The sequence below is a fragment of the Ambystoma mexicanum genome, chromosome 4p, assembly GCF_040938575.1.
Source record: "Ambystoma mexicanum isolate Mex_15411 chromosome 4p, UKY_AmexF1_1, whole genome shotgun sequence".
NCBI classification, from domain to species: Eukaryota; Metazoa; Chordata; class Amphibia; order Caudata; family Ambystomatidae; genus Ambystoma; species Ambystoma mexicanum.
Genome location: NC_090927.1, coordinates 994,508,426 through 994,525,648, shown reverse-complemented (window position 1 = coordinate 994,525,648; position 17,223 = coordinate 994,508,426). Strand labels below are relative to the sequence as shown.

General features: G+C 47.0%; 1 protein-coding gene across 2 annotated transcripts in view; it reads left to right on the top strand.

Annotated features, from left to right (window-relative positions):
* The window catches only part of CRYBG1 (crystallin beta-gamma domain containing 1), a 1,845,005-nt gene that overhangs the window by 943,919 nt on the left and 883,863 nt on the right, over positions 1–17,223 (top strand). For both annotated transcript variants that reach the window (XM_069606577.1, XM_069606578.1), the window contains 3 exons: positions 722–4,769; positions 5,682–5,729; positions 5,821–5,939. In XM_069606577.1, the coding sequence (XP_069462678.1) occupies positions 722–4,769; positions 5,682–5,729; positions 5,821–5,939 (4,215 nt within the window). The remainder of the gene's footprint in view (positions 1–721; positions 4,770–5,681; positions 5,730–5,820; positions 5,940–17,223) is intronic.

Sequence of the window (17,223 nt, the reverse complement as noted above, 5' to 3'; positions counted from 1 at the left end):
GAGCAAAGCCCATCCACAGGTGAATCTGTTTGTGACTTATTTTTAACAGGCAATTACCTGTGTTTGCTTTTTGACGGAACAAGAGTCTGGGATTACTAGAAGATAACCTGGACATTTTCTTGGGAGGGGATGTCCCAGGATGGCCAGCCAGGTTCTGTTTTTCAGTACTATGCTCTCTCCCAAAGATTTCTTCAGCCCTTTCCATAGTCTGTCCTTAGCAGCCTGGTTCCTGAGCAGTGAATTTTGGGACAACTGGTGTTGTTTCAGGTAAATATGAGGGTTATTTAGGTTGAGGGGGGAGGGTTCAGCTTGCTCACAATACCAAAGCAAATGGACCAGATGTTGCCAATGATGCCTTTCTAAAGAGAGGAACCTCCTCTTACGTATCTTGAATGATGGCTTGCCTTTCGTTACTGAACGGACAATGTTCACTATGGTGAGTGACCCTTTCCATTGTTAAAGTCTGTTAAATTGGTATTTTAAAGCCATTCTGAAATGACTAATTCTGTTTAGGGAAATTCTGTGTTGGGCTGAACATTGAATGAGGGGCCATTTTATGCTCTTTTCAAAGGTGTATATTCTGGAGATTTGTGGAAATGTTGTATATTGCCTCGAAATTTCTCTTCTTATAACAGTGTTAAGAAATATGGTAGTCTTGTGATGATACTTGTACCAATCCATAATTATGTGCTAAACTTTATTTTTCATTTAATTGTTATAGCCCAGCAAAGTCCAAGAATGTTGATTTGAATCTCAAAACCAAACCTGCAGAGAGCTTGGAAAGTATTGAAGAAATTGCTGCTGAACCGCAAATAAACAGAGGAAACACTGCCAACAAAATCTCCTTATTTGAGAATAAAACCAGCAACCAGAGCCACAGGCAAATTGAATTCTATGCTACAAAGAGTATTCCACTTACCAAAAAGTTTGTTGGTAGAGCTAAGCTAAAGTTTGGAAAACAACCAAAAGAAGCTGAGCCCCTGGAAATTTCTACAAATAAGCCAAACAGTCCCCAGAAATCACCTGAAAATGATCGACCGGTCAGAAAGAAATTAGATGAAATAAAAGTCAAATTTGAGGGCGGCATGGAAGGGGATACAATGGATAAAGCTGAAGCCGGGAAAGGGCCAGCAACAAAGAAGAAGGGGAAATCTGGAAGTCCTAAGCCGGCTCAATTACAGAAACCACATTTTCAAGTGAGCACAGATTTACCTGATTATGAAACTAAGAGCGCCGACAAAGACACTTCAGTGCCTAATGCTATGACTTTGCAACATCTACAAGGGAATGAACTGCAGCAACTCAATTTCCAAAAAGACAATGAGAAGCCCTTTCAACCTGCTCGAAGTACCATCCCTCAGATAGAGAGTGACACTGAACAGCACAATTTGACCACACTGGCTGCTCTTGACATAGGTTCAACTGCGGTAATAGCTTTGACTAAAGACGGGGATCACTCTGCCATCACTGTCGCAGATAAGAACTCTGAAGGGGGCACTATTGAACCAGTGAAAACATGTATTGAAACTACAGAAAATAAAGCTAAACATCAAGACTCTAAAAGTAGTCTGAAGTCTCCCTCAAGAAAAGGAGATAGACCAATAGGCAAAAAGAATGACCGTCAAAAAAAGAAACAACCGTTTGGGACAGAGCCAACTCCTTCACCGGAACACTTGAATGCCCCACTGCTAGTGGAATCTGCAAAAAACAGCAAAAAAGGTCTAGATATAGTTGACACGCACATTAGGGACAAAATAAATATGTCTGAAACAGCCACATCACCCTCTAATGCGGAGCCCCCACAACTTAAAACTGTTTTAGATGTATCCCATGGTGAAAAAATAACCAAGCTCGAGACGCACAGTGGATCTCTTATACAAATTATAGATGAGGGCAAAACTAGAAACAGCCAAAACGTGCCTAGCGATTTGGAGGGAAATTTAACTGAGGATAAAGATACTCTTGATGCACCACATAAAATGGGAGTGAATACCTTCATGGAAATAACGGACATCACTAAACAGGTAGAATGTGGCTCGTATGTTCATCTAAGTACGAGCTCCTCAGAAAACGTAAAACAAATTGTTGCGCCGTTAGCTGCAATCCCTGTCCCAGAACTCAGCAGAGCTGGTACAGAAGCAAGTATGGATAGTGAACAACTAGCACATGCCACACTCGCTTCTGAAATACAGGAACTTGCCTCGGATTCCAAGGAAGCCATGATAAATCCTGTCCAGCTCATTGAAATAGATGACAGGAGTTCTGAGTTTAAGGAAAATGAAGGGAATGCAACTTTTGAAACAAATCAAAGTGTCTCTGTTGACTCCAACGAAAGTTCTAAAGGAGAGTTATTTGCAAATGAAGACGATTCGATAGTTGATTTATATGAAAGTGTATTTTCCACCACTAGTGAAAGCACAACAATAGACATAACACAAGATGGGAGCAATGTCTCAACTGACCTAAATCAAAGTGTACTTCACAGGACAAGTGATAGAAAAAGAGCAATGCGTTGTGAAAATGTAGGGAATACAATCACTCACTTAAATGAAAGCACAACTGTCAATTCTGTTGATTGCATACCAAGAGACTCTTCCAAAAGCACAAAATCACTCTGTATCTCTGAACCTCAGCAGAACTGCAAGTCGCAGGAATCTGGATCGGCACAAAGAAGTACCCTTGGCTTTGAGAAAACTGAAGAGAAAATGCCAACATCACATTTAGAGAGTTTAGATGGCTGCATATTGCATGCTCAAGAACCATCGGTAGTAACATGCACAGGTAATGCCAGTGAGTCCATTAATGAGAAAAGCAAGAACACTGCTACAAACACAGAAAAACCATCCATGTGTGAGTTAAAAGATGTGTCGGATGTTCGAAATGAGGAAAAAATGATAGCCTTAAAAAATGAATTAAAAGGTATTTCTGAGGAAGTTGGCAATATTGCAAAAGACGAAACAGAACACAGTGATCCATTATTAGTAGGCACTGCATCTCACTTAAACAAAATATCTGATGTGCAACAACACGAGAGCAGAGTAGTAAATCTGAAGAATGAAAAAAACAAGTCTATATCATCTTACCAAATTGGAACAGGCAAAGATTGTACAGACGATCTAGAAAATAATCTTTCCCCAAAGCCACATACTGCTGATATTATGGTAGCCGAAGAAACTGCATTATTAGTAGACTCTCATTACAATAATTCAGACAATCATGATCAAGCGGAAACGCATCTAATTAACCTTCAAAAAGATGCAAAGGACGTAGTTGACCTGCAAACCCAGAAAGATTTCATGAAAGCGGGCGTTGCGAATGATGATAAAAAAAGAACAATTTACCAGGTTGCAGAATGCCAACCCACAAAAACACAAACGCTCCCGGACAGAGAAAATACTTTGATTGTGCAGTCTTGTATAGAAGGAGAACAAAAAGTTCATGACCAGCTGTCATTTGTAACTGATGTTGCGAAGAACACTAAATTGCCTGATGCAGAAATATCAGTTTCAGGTTATCAAAAATCAGCATGCAATAATGAAGATATATCTCATAATGGCACCCCTTATGTGCCATCAATAGCACCAGATATACATCAGAATATGTTTTCTCAGAAACAAAATATGTCCCCCACCATATCTGAGCTATTCACAACATACTCGCAGTATAGCAATGGCAGTATAGAGAATGGGTTGGCTTTTGATAGAAATGGCATGTTTACTTCAAGAAGCCCATCTAGGGTTTTTAATGTTTCTGCAGTGGGTGACGATGGTACGTTAGATTCTTCATCAGAAATGGAAAAGTTTACAGAAATAATCAGACAGTTGGATAGCCCCATTGTCGTGCACCAGAAAAGGAAAAAGCAAAGAGTTCCTAGATCTCCTCAACCTTCTTTTGGCTTGGCACCAATCCACGAAGACTTTTTGGAAAAAATATTTGATTCTGACACGTTTACATTCGGCTTGGGGAAGAAAGAGCGAGCTGCAGATCTAGCCCCAGCGTTAATGCTTAAAATGCAAAATACAGATGCTGCCACTAGAGTTCGGCCAAAGCGAGCATCCACTGAGCAAAGCTTCCTGGTGAAATCCCTGCGAGCATCCAACAAAGACGTACCTTTACCAAATGATGGAGCAGATGGAAAAGAGAATAGTAACAATGTTTCAGATGTGCAAGTCAAAAGGTCTCGATTAGAAAAAAGCACAATTTTCTCTAGCTTGAAATCCCCTCTCACTGTTTCATCAAAAGAAAACGTATTCTCCCCCACTGTAACATCGATAAACACAATTACAACTTCTTTTGGGATGTCTCAGAGTGATTCCACCTTTGCAAGTCCCAAATCCATGCACACAGCTGTATCATCAATAACCTCTCAGATGTCTGAGGTAACACAAAATGGCATTGCAGAACAAGGGACAAGTAAAGAAGCCCCATCAGACCACCAAAGTAACATTGAGACCACCTTTACAAACTTATCACATTTACCTTTAAAAGTACCAAGCTACATGGAAAAGTACTTAAAAACGGATGATGAGAAACATGCACAACATTTACTACATGTTGTACCAGTGCCAGAAAATGGAGGCATCAGTTTACCAAAAACTGGCATTGAATTTACCTCTACTTTTGGGGACCAGAAACATATTTATGGTCCTGTAGAAAGCGCCCAGAAAGCACACTTGCCAACCTTTCCAAGTACAGATGAAGAATTCTCACGCAGACTCAAACCTCCCCTTTCTGAAACAAATCCATTTATGCCGGCATTGGATGTAGAGGTATTTCTTTGCACTAATTCCTGTTTTTTAAAATGTGCACGTCAAATGTATTACAGTCCAACTCTGATATAGTAATTGCCATTGAAGTTTAGAATCTTGGTTGCTAGACAATGTTTTTTCCTGATTCAAGTGTCTGTCTACTGATTATACTGCTCACTCTCTACTGATCTAAATGAATTTACATTCTCACTACTTAAATGACTAGCTTTGTTGGTAAACAGTAACAACATTCTTAACATTTCAGTTTGTATGCTTTTGCTAATGTTCTGGGTAGTATTGTGTGAAATGCAGCAGAAAAACATTATGCTCAACTTTAGTTTACAAACATTCGATCCTTCTATCCATTCATTAAGTATTTGTTTTCCATGGAATACTTTTATTCATAGGTACATTTAATTACGTTTTAGTATGTGTATTGTTAAAATAATCCCTGACATCTGAGCAGAAAGCATGTCTGTGGATGTGTTACTACTAGTGCAGTTACATTAAATGAATCTCAGTTCTGTACATGTATTGTCCTTTATAAGATGGAAAATGATGTAGCTTGTTTCATATGTGTGTGTGTGGTTGGGGAGCATCCTTATGATGGAGCATGCAACATTTATTATATTGCTGGTCCTGGGTGCCACATTGCTAAGGGTAATCTTGCATATTGCAGCCCTTGCGGGGCAAGAGAGAAACCTTTTATAGAGCACACATTATTATCACCCTTGTGGGAGTAACGTCTCATATGACATTCCTGTAGCTATCTGCACTGATATTTGGTGAGAGGAACTTTTTGTCTTAGAAAAAAACAGATGTGTACGGATGTTGGCGACACCTACTGTAAGTTTAGCTGGCATGTCTTAAATGTATCTTAGTATAATTAGTGTAATTTATTAAAAATTGTTTTCCCTCCACCTGTTTTACCAGACTTGCCTCAGAAACGGCCAAGAGGGAATCAATCCTAGACCTGGAAAGGTAACAATGTTGACTCTTTGTCTAAATTCTACCTGACGGTTTAGCAATTATCCAGTGACATGCTAAGCTCACATTTGTGCTCTTTCTATAGGTGGTGATATTTGGCGAACCAAATTTTTGTGGAAATATTATTGAAATCTTTGCCGATGTTCCAGATTGCAGCTCATGGGAGCTATCACCTGTCATTTCAATCAAAATAGTGAGAGGATGGTAAGAAACAAGTAGCTTCTCCTTTCACCTAATCAATGTTTGGTCATGTTTGTTGTTAAAGATATTTGTTTATTTTTTAAATGTTGTCTTTAGATTTTGACATGGGGAATAGAAGGAAATAGTGTCTCTTTAAGATATTTATAGTAATTATGTAACTTTCCTTTAACATTGAACATATAATCACAGTAATACTGCTAAATTTAAAGTAGCCTGTTCTCTTTCCATTTAAAAAAATGAATACCAGATCTCAATACTGCCAAAAACAAGGTGGAGTAAAGTATTGTCTTTGTTTTGCCTAAAAAGGTTAATTGAATTGTACAGTACAGGATATCTGAAATGAAAACACCATTACAGTTTTTATTCTATACAATTCATTAAAAATCATTTTTAAGCATCTGCATTTATGATGCAGAGACAGGCAGGCAAAGTCAGACTATTTTGAATTGTCCTGTCTGAACCATAGGAATATGGACAACCCTCAGGCAAATAAATATATTTTAAACTATACAATGTTGAATCTAATGGGGATTGTGAAGAGTCAGCAATGAAACTCAGATACAAGTAAGTCATGTTTTTTTTTCAACTTTAGTTTTTATTTGCATTTTTATATGACAAACAACAAAAGAAAAACTGAACAACCCCTCCCCCCCTCCCTTTGTAGCCCCCCCAAACCCCTCCCACCCCCCCTCCCCGTGTCCATTCCGGTGATTTGTTCGTGGGAGACTCCCCGTGTTGGCTCCGTCTCTCGAGCCTCGAGGGCGATGCGATTCGTGACAGTGTCTTTAGCTGACTTAATGCCTCCGTTCCCCAGGTCGTGGGGACCCAATCCATAGTGTCCTGTCTTACGGGGCTTGACCCGTTTCCTTATGGATAGGCACCTTCCCTTAAGTTCAGTGGACATCCCATCCCCAGGATTGCTGCACCCCGTACCAGTCTGTGAGGAATGAGCTTGTGTCATTGTTCACCATGGCAGTTAGTTTGTCCATCAAGAACATGTTTTTACTTTTTTCAGCCAGTCTTCCTTGGATGGGGGTTCAGGACTCTTCCATTTCTGGGCCAGGGCTACCCTGCCTGCTCTCAGCATGGTTTCCCACATCCTTGGGTATCGGTGGAGCTCTGTGTCCTCCGGGGGGAGGCCCAGCAGCATCGTTAAAGGATTCAGCGGCAGACTGTCCTCTGTTACTTCCTCTATCCAGCCCCTCACCGACTCCCAGTAGGTCTGTACTTTCGGGCAGTGCCACCACATATGGATTCTAGATCCCATCTGACCGCAACCTCTCGGGCACCTCGGTGACACCCCTGAGAACATTTTAGACAGTTTTACTGGGTCTCTGTGCCACCCCTGTATTATCTTAAAGTTATGCTCCATATCCGAGGTAAATAGGTTCCCATGTAATGCTATCTTGAATATTTTGGCCCAGGCGTCCTCAGAGATCTCCTCGCCTGCCAAGTCGTTCCAGAACAGGCGGAAGCTCCTTCTTCCTTGAAGGTTGTAGGTATTTAGTATTTTATACACACTGGACACCGCCCCCTTCCTGGACGTCGCTGAGTCTAGAAGCTTCTCAAAAGGAGTCAACTGCCTCCTCAGGTTTGGGCCCCATGATTGGGCGCACAGGATGCCCTTCAGGCGGAGGTACTCGAAGATGGAAAGTGATCCTTGTCCGAGAGCATCTTTCAAGTCCTCATAAGGCATGAATTTGCCTTCTCTGAACATCTGCCCAGCCCACTCCAGTCCCTTATCTGACAAGATCTGAGAGTGCCTGAACCCCTGCCCTCCCAGGTTGATAGGGTGGCCCCAGAGAGAGGACATCGGAGACGGCCATTTGGTAAGGTTAGCGGTGCTGGGGCCCTCTTTCCAGATGTCCCAGAGGACTCCCAGGGTCGGATGGGATCTTAGGCGTTTCGGGATCGTTCTGCGTGGTGCCCATAGGAGATCTCGGACCTTTAGGGGGTGGGCGTTCATGTCCTCTAAATAAAACCAGAACGTTCCCAGCCCCCCTTTCATGTGCTCCAGGAGGACACGCAGTTGGGCCGCGCAGAAGTACAGGTGGAAATCCGGTAGCCCAAATCCCCCCTCCTCCCTTGGCAGGGACAGCGTGGCCCTTCCGGTTCTCGGGGTTTTCCCCTGCCATACAAAGTCTCGTACCCCGTTCTGTAAATCTCTGAAGCTCTGTGCTGGGACTCTAGTCGGGAGTGCAGTAAAGAGGTACAGGAGCCGTGGGAGTACGTTCATTTTGATTGCAGTCATTCGGCCGTACCAAGAAAGGATCATCTTCCCCCATCTCCTCAAGTCTGAAGTAATCACCGCAATCATGGGGTTGTAATTGGCTGCTCCCAAATTCGCTAGCTCCCTGGTGAGAAGTACCCCCAGATACCTTATGGCAACCTTACCCACCTTAATCCCGTGAGACCTGTCCAGAGGGTCTAGCACTGGGTCTATTGTTCTCATTGGTAGCATGACAGATTTCACAGTGTTTATTTTTAGCCCAGAGAAGCGACCAAAAGCAGAAACCAGGGCCAGGAAGGGGGGGAGCGAGGAGCTTGGGTCCACCAGGTAGGCCAGGACATCGTCCGCAAACAGGGAGAGCTTGAATTCTACCTCACCCCTTTTATTACCCCTGATATCCGGGTTGGCTCTGACCGCTATTGCCAACGCCTCCATCGTGAGGACGTATATCAGGGGGGAAAGTGGGCATCCCTGCCTTGTCCCGCGGGAGAGGGGGAATGATTCGGATAATATCCCATTCACCTGTACCCTTGCCGTTGGGGCTCTATAGAGGGCGGTTATCCAAAGCATGATGTGAGTTCCAAAGCCCATCCTGCGGAGGAGGAGTTCCATGTAGCGCCACTCCACCCTGTCGAAGGCCTTCTCCGAGTCCAAGGAAAGGATGCATGCATTCAATTCCGACGACTGAGCGAAATGGAGAAGGTCTATTGTTTTGCGGATGTTATCTGACCCATGCCTTCCTCTGCTAAAGCCCACCTGGTCCCTGTCTACTAACTTCGGCATTATACCTTCCAACCTCCTCCCCACCACCTTGGCCAAGATCTTGACGTCGATGTTTAATAGTGATATGGGGCGATAGGAAGAACAATCCGCTGGATCCCTTCCCTTCTTGGGCAAGACCGATATAACGGCTCCCATCATGGATTCTGGGAGGATGTCCCCCTCTAGCACCACGTTGAAGACCCTTGCTAGGTAAGGGGCCAGGGAGGAGCGAAATCTCTTGTAAAAGAGGACGGAGAAGCCGTCCTCCCCCGGGGTAGTGCCCACCTTCATACCACTAATCACCTTGTCCACCTCATCCTCGGTTATCGGGCCCTCCAACCCCTCTGTCATTTCCCCGGAGAGGGATGGAATCTGTATGGAGTTCAGGAAGTTTTCTATCTGGGTGTCGTCCCCATTGTATTCAGAAGAGTAGAGGGTTCTATAGTATTGTCGGAAAGCCTCTCCTATATGGGGAGAGTCGCAGCCTAGGAGTCCCCGGGCGTCCCTCACCTCTTTCACCCTCCTGCTTTTCTGTACCTCCCTTAACTTCCAGGCAAGGATCCTGTCCGCCTTGTCCCCTTTCTCATAATATTTTTGCTTAAGCATTTGAAGACTCCTCTCCGTTTTGTGTAGGAGGTCTTTTAGTTGGAGCCTATAGTCCTCCAGTGCTGCCACCCGATCACGGTCTAGGGGTTGGGTCCGGGATCCACCCGGTTGGAGACGGGCTATTTTTTCTCGCAGGGCTTTCTCCTGGGCCTCTCTCTCCCTCTTCTTTAGAGCGCCTATTTTTATCAGGACTCCTCGTAGGGTTGCCTTGAAGGCGTCCCAGAGCGTGTGCGTGGTCACCTCCCCATTATCATTAAGCTCAAAGAACTCTGTTATGGAGTCCAAGACCTCCTGAGCAATGACCTCATCCTTTAACAGGGCGTCATTGCATTTCCAGCGCCCTCTGCTTTCCCTATTCCAGCCCATTGTGATGGTGACTCGGGCCATGTCGTGGTCCGACCAGGGGACTGGGTCTATCCTGTAGCCTGCTACATACGGACGAAGAATTTCGTCCGTTAGGATGTAGTCTATCCTGGAAAATGAATTATGTATGGCTGAGTAATAAGTAAAGGAGGGGATCCCTGTCCTAGGGGTCGGGATAGTGTCTGTCAGGCCCAGGTCCTCATTCACTCTCCGAAAGCTCTGTGCCATGGCCTCTTCTGTGGACCTGGGGTTGAGGGGGCCCATCCGCTTCCTATCTATGGAGGGATCCAGGACCATGTTGAAGTCACCCCCCACCACCAGTGGGCCCTGCGTGAATAGTCTGAGCTTGTCCCTGGTTTCCTCCCAGAATTGGGCCTAGTTCTCATTCGGGCCGTACACCACCGCCAGGGTAATGGGGGACCCCTGCAGGGCGCCCCGTATCAGCAGGTAACGGCCTTCGGGATCTTTCAAGATCGCCTCCTTCTCGAACCCTACGTTCCTTCCTATCAATATGGCCACCCCTCTTTTCTTAGTCCTGTGGGATGCATGGAAGACCTCAATTCCTCCCCCCCCCCCGCAGCCTGGGCTCCTTCCCCCTTGCCCAGTGTGTCTCTTGCACAAACAATACGTCTAATTTCGCCCGCTTAAACTCTCTGCAAATCAGAGATCTTTTTGTGGGGGTGTTCAGCCCCCGCGCATTCAGGGTACCCACTCCCAGGGCCGGACTGCTGTCAGCCATAATCAATGTTTCCTGCCCTACTGGTCAACAACTTTGCATCGGTTCTCCCTTTTCTCCCCCCTTGATTCACCGGTTGGACGCTATTGAAATAAACCCCCAACTTCCCCCCTAACCTCTTCCCCAACAAACGAACCCCAACTTGACCGTGAACCCCCACCCCCTGCCCCGGCATCCAGCCAGATAGTTCCACCATTGCTGGCATTTTGGCCGGACCACCAGCCTGCCCCTCTCGGTGAGGCGGTCATTGCAAACCCCCCTTCTTGTGAGCCCCCCCCCCGATTTCGTTCCCGTAATTGCCCCCATTGTACTTGCTGTTCAGCCTGATTCTGGTATCGTTCTTGCCTTTCGGTGATCCCCGGATTACCGCCCTGTAGGTAGTTAGCTAACTCCGGTCAGGAGACCATTTTTTCGCGCCAGTGCTGGCTGGGACCCCTTGGTAGTCATCCCTCCGAGTCATTCCGCTCTGCCTCTTTTGCTGGTGAGGGTGTGTTCATTTTCCTAAATTTCCGTGCCCCCGGTTTCTTCCTTCTTTCGCTCGCCGGGCCCCTTGCTCCGCCCGTCGCCGGTCCTGATGGCTCCCTTCGGGGGGTGGGTCCACCACGTAGTCCTGGATGGCTCCTTTGATGTCTTCCTCCGTGATCAACGTCGTCCGTTGGCCCTGGTATTCGAAGGTTAGGGAGAAGGGGAAGCCCCATCTATATCTTACTCCTTTCTCTTTCAGCAGCTGTGTGAGGGGGCGGCACATCCTGCATTGGTATAGTGTGTATGCGGAGAGGTCTTGAAAGATGGAGACCTGTGAGTTGTTGTACGTTATCTCTTGGGCTCTCCTGGCTGCTTCCAGTACCCGTGTCTTCTCCAGATAGTAGTGGAACCGGACCAGGATCGAACGAGGGCCCCCTGCTCGACCTCCCGCCCTGTGTACCCGGTCAAATGTGAGTTCAGCGGTCATCTCCTCTTCGAAGAGGAGGGCGATTATGTTCCGCACCATTCGGGTAAGCTCTCTCTCCATTTCCCCCTCTGCCTCCGGGACCCCAAAAAACCTGAGGTTGTTTCTCCGTTCCCTATTCTCAAAATCGTCCATTTGTCTTGACCTCTCTTCCTCCTTCTTCTCCAGGGCTGATAACCTCATATTAGTCTCTATCTCCAGGGTTGTTGAGGACGATTGGTTGGATTCAACCTGTAGGAGTCTGTCCTCAACTTTGTCAACCCGTTGGTCCATCTTCTCAAACTTCTGGGCAATGTCGGAGCGCATGTCTCTAATTTCTTGCAAGATAGACGCGAAGCCCCTTTCCATTGCCTCCGTTGCGGGGGCAGCGGCCTCTGAGTGGGCCATCTCCCTGACTCGGGCCGGGTCTTTTCTGTAGGGGCCTGGGTCTCGGTAGCAGTATTTCTGCAAGTTCTTCTGCCAGTCCATTCAGTCCCCCCCTGGGCTCTCCGTTGGGTGTACTTGGGCTGGGGGGGAGCTCCTGGTGGGTCACTTTGCGGGTCCACCTGTGCCCCACTGGTGGAAGGGCGGGCACACGCCCCGCCGGCCTCCGGCGGGGGCCCCACACCCGGGATCCTCAGAGCCTTCCGCGCCCTTTGTGTCTTCCTTGGGGGGGGTGCTTGCTTGCCGCGTTGATCGCTGCGTGGTGGTGGGCCGCGTGCCCTGTTAGCTTGGTGCTTGAGCCCGAAGCCCTCTCCGGTGGTGGGGTTGGGGGCCCGAGGGGGTAGGCCGCTTCTCTCTCCTTCCGCCGGTCTCTGCTGTGCCTGGGGGACCCCTCTGGGCGGGCACACGCCCCGCCGTTCCCCGGCGGGGGCCTCACACCCGGCTTCCTCTGGGCCTTCCTTGCCCTTTGTGTCTTCCTTGCCGCGGGTGGGGTGCCGGCCGTGGACGCGGCCCGCGCGAGCTAGTCGTGGGGGCACCTCCCCCGCTGTCTGTGGCTCACTATGGGGGTGGGGGGGCGGAGGAGCCGTCGCCTGCCCCGCGGGCAGCCTGCCGTCCCCCACCGGGGGCCTCTGAGTTCGCTCCGGAGCTCTCACCTCTCTGTGGCCTATTCGGGCCGGCGCTCCTCTCCTCGGGTCAGGCGCGTCTCCCGCGCGGTCCCCGCTGACTTCGCTTGGGAGGTGTCGGCATACCTCTCCCCAGGGTGGGTCCCACCGGTTCCCGCTCTGTGAGTGCCGCGGGGGACGGGTGTCCGCCGCGGCGCAGGAGGGCGATCCTCCCATCCCGATCTCTTGGGCTGCGGCTCCGACTTCCGGCTTCGCGCCGCCCGGGCCCTCTGCGGCGCTCCCGCTGCTGGATCCGCAGCCCGGGATCTCTGCACTCCCTGGGTCCTTCGACCCCGATGTTTCGCTCCACGGGGCACCAGGGGTTCTCCCTGCTCTTTGGCCCTCTCTTTCGCCTCGGGGGGTCTTTGGGGGGGGCCTCAGTCCTGGCCGTTGGCGGAGCACGGGAATCAGGCAGCCATTGCCTGTGCGCCCCCTGGTGGCCACCAAGTAAGTCATGTTTATGATCAATTTGGTCAAATACTTTTATCAAAGTAAAAGGGGTTGGGACAGTGCCTCTCTGACCCTGCTCTAAGAGGAGCTTCCCTACCTAAACCAAAAACTAAGGATCTGTCTGTGTCAGGATGTCCAAAACAAAACTGACTGTGCCCAAAGTTCTATTCTGACCCTCCTTCAGTTGGTTTTAGAAAGGTGTTAAAAAAGAATGAATAACTCCAACATAAAAGTTCTTCTAAGATAAGGATCCTTGTTCCAGAGATTCTTCTTTAATTTCTAGTGTTTTCATAAGTAGTAGTTCCGTATGCCTTTCTTGTAAAGCAACCACACTGATGACACAAAATGGTCTGTTTTTCCACGTTTGTCTTGTCAGGACACCTAGTATACTCTCCTGTCAGGTTTTTGCTACTTCTCTCCTGGTTAACACAATCCTTTTGCAAGTCCTTCTCCCTCCGGACCTCTTTAACTTTTGACCTTCTTGTAAGTGCCTGGTATACTCTCCTGCCAGGGCTTCTTGTAATCTACTTTGTTTGATAATGTATCTGCTTGATATATTCTGTTCAGGTTGCCAATATACTTGCACTGTATACTCTTACAAACCTGAAAGGTTTTCACTTGCAGTTGGTTTCTCTTTTTGACAATAAGCACTCTTGCTCTTTCTCTCTCAGCTTCTTCATCCACAATTTCTTGCATTCGGCATGGTCGCTGAAATGCCCCGGTGTCCCCGCTGTCCCTGGGTTTACTCACTGATTCTTGTTGTCTTTCCCGGTTTCTCTCCTGGTCAGCTGGTGACGGTTTTTCGGTGCTTTCCTTCGGCTTTCCTGTCTCTCACGGTTTCTGCTGGGCCCGTCTGCTTCGTTTCAGGCTCAGGTAAGTTAGATGCTGCCTTTCAACACATGCGAACACCCAGGAGTATATCGTCTGCTCCATTCGCATTACCGCCGTGTACCTTCTTCCCGTGGCAGCTTCCTTCTCCTTGGGTCTCGAGCCGGTCGACTCCACCACACTGGTTCCAGCACTTCAGTCTCTCAATCTGCACCGAGAGGAGCAGCTCTCTCCTGCCAGCAGCACACCTCCCCTCTATGCTTCAGCTCTTTAGATTTCCCAGCCACCTGTGTCTGCGCCAAACAACTAGAGTGCTCCCTGTGGTTGTGGCCTCCTTCGCTCTGCATTACTCTGTTACTCTTCCTGCTCCCAGTATTTTGGAAGTTATGGAAATGGAAGTCCCTTCTTGACAATTTGCACAAAAAACCTGGATTAGTATACTTAGTGGTTTCCAAGGGCAAGTCAGCCCTGGATGATTTGTATGTGGGGTCTGAGAAGGTTTTTTCATACGTTTCGTAAGGCAGATCATAGTTTGAATGTTTGCCTGTATGTCTTGGGAAACGGTTTTCAATACCCTTTGTTGGTGGATTAGGAAATAAACAATATGCCATAAGGGTATTAGGAATGGGAGGTTCCTCCTCGGAAGGCAAAGGGGGAAACCATGTCTCATCTGATGATGCCATGACACCTCCCCGGAGACTATCGCCCCCCCATGTGATCCTCCCTCATATGGCCACCCCCTGGGTCAGGATCAGGTAGCAGCTGTCCTCCCCATGCCAGAACGGAGGAGGTCTTCGCTGGAAAAGGAGTGATGACGCCATCAGATTCATCATATACCCTTCCCCTAATCCTGTTGGTTCTCTCAGCACCTATTAGAAAATGGGAAAGGAAGTCTATATTGCCCCGTTTTCTTCCTTTTCAGTGTTCTACTTTGAAGCAATAGGGCTGCATGTGTAAGAACCAGCGCATTACACGTGTATTGGTGTACTTGAGGAGGCTCATCCATGTTAATGTAGCATGTTCTGTGACCAATCTAAATCTTTTGCCACTGAGGCAGTATTTAAGGTAGGTTACTGCCCATTATATTGACAAGGCCTCCAATTGAATAGTGACATAGCTAATTTCCCGGGGACACAGTTATCTACAAATATAAAGAATAGTGTGTTCAGTACCATCGTGATCTTGTGAAAGAACTGCCCCTAACCCAACATATGAAGCGTTGGGTTAGGGGCAGTTATTTGTTGAAATCTGCCACCTTCTACATAGGTTCACTACACAGAATATGCTTGAGTTTATTAAAATACAGTTGGTCTTCCTCTCTCAACTTTATCTTTAGAGGTTCTGCATTCTTAAGTTTATCATTGAGGCAAGCCATGATGGATGCATAACTGAGGAATCACCTATAATACCCCATAAAGCCCAAAAGGCTCTTATATCTTTCTTGGTTTTTGGGCAATGGTGACACAATCCACATTGCCGTGCTCAGGGGTAGCACGATCCTCACGCCCCCACCACGGTTTTGGAACATGCGTTTGCTAGTAAATGCAGGCCTCTGTAACCCTAGCTGGGAAGGTGGGTTAGCGTATTGTTGGTTGGATGGGTAGGGGGTTTTAGGAAAACCGTGTAGAGGGTTAGGGAGAGGTTGTGTACGGTTAGGGGGAGGTTAGGGTAAGTACTGCTCCTCAGCTTCTGCACTTCCTGTTGAGGTTGTTGCCTCTCCTCTCACACTCATGCACATTATTTGCCCTTTGCATCATTCTCACAGCAAACTAAGACCATCACCACTTGTTACTTCACATGTGGTCCTAATATTCCCCGCTAAGAACAGCAATAACCTGGTAGTAGCATCTGACTATCAGCATGTTTCATATTAGCACTTGCTTAACATGGTATGGCAGAGTATGACAGAATAAACAAGAAAGAAACTTCGATTCGTGGAGTGTCCTTGGTTGTCTACCACTCACTGTCTAGATCCGCAATATGGTGGAGGGGCTGCAAAAGAGAGCCATGTGAGAGAACGTACAAGCAGCCCTTGATCAACACATTAGGGTACAGTTGAAAAGGAGTTCACTGAACCCAGCGAACGCTTCTGTCTAAAGCAGGTTCCGTGGTTAGTAACACACAGGGTTGCTGCTGTTATAAGGGACCGGTCATGCAGTGCGGTTGAACTGAGAACCCATCCCTTTTGATGAGTAGCAATTACCCTGTAGATAGATGGAGATGCAGACTTTATTCATACATCAATAATGGAGACGACTCAGGAAGTTGGCAAAAGGAAGACTGTTTTGATATCAAGTATCTAAAACAGGGAGTATAACGAACAACAACGAATTCGCTCGATCCTCTTACTCAGATTTTCTTAGTAAAAACTGAGATTTTATAAGTAATACTCCTCATCAATGACATCTAACCAACATGTTACTAACGTCATCCTACGTGGCAAACTACAAACCCCTATCAGTATGGGTGATTGGTTCTGAGTGAATATCTGAGTATACGATCCATACTAGTGTAAAAAAGTGTGACTATGTGATTGGTTACTTAACATCAGGTGGGGCAACTAAGCCCTCACCTAAAAATGACCACTATGAACGTCACTAAATACACGACGTCCCATTGGTTTATACAACTATAGGACCCCTAAATACACAGTCCTCTACAATTGGTTGGCACTCTAACCTCTGTCAGTACTTTTCCACCTACGTCTAGCAGCCTGCAGGTTGGCCAGCCAGGTGCTGCTGAGTTTGCTTAACATTAGCTTCCCACCAATTAGCATATCAATCCATCATCACCTCAGTGGTGTACTGTCAATTAGGCCTTTGAAGCTCGGCCTTGGGAGTGTTCTTAGCTCTGAGAAATTTAGGGAGTGAGATGCACGGTCCGCCCTTGTGGGTAGGTGTGATCATTTTGTTCGTCCAACTTCATGCTTCCATGTGACTGGAGACCATGGAATCGAGCCTTTTTGTGTATTTAATAAACCCCTGCGTCTTCCTTGTTATGGTCATGCCTTCTGAACAGGAGTTTTATTCTTTCTCACGATTTCCAATGTCAGTTCACTCCAGTTTGATAAGACCTTGGCTTCTATGGCTCATCCAGCCTTGTCTGCTGAGATTCACTTTGTAATTCAATTTGCTTTTTAACTGCGACACACTAGAAATGAGGCCTTTGTGTTACTGTCCAGCACTGCTATTATGCATAGTGGAAACATCCATCCTTTACTTATACATACATATGTATATATATATATATGTGTTTCTGAGGCTTGTGAAATCTGCTTA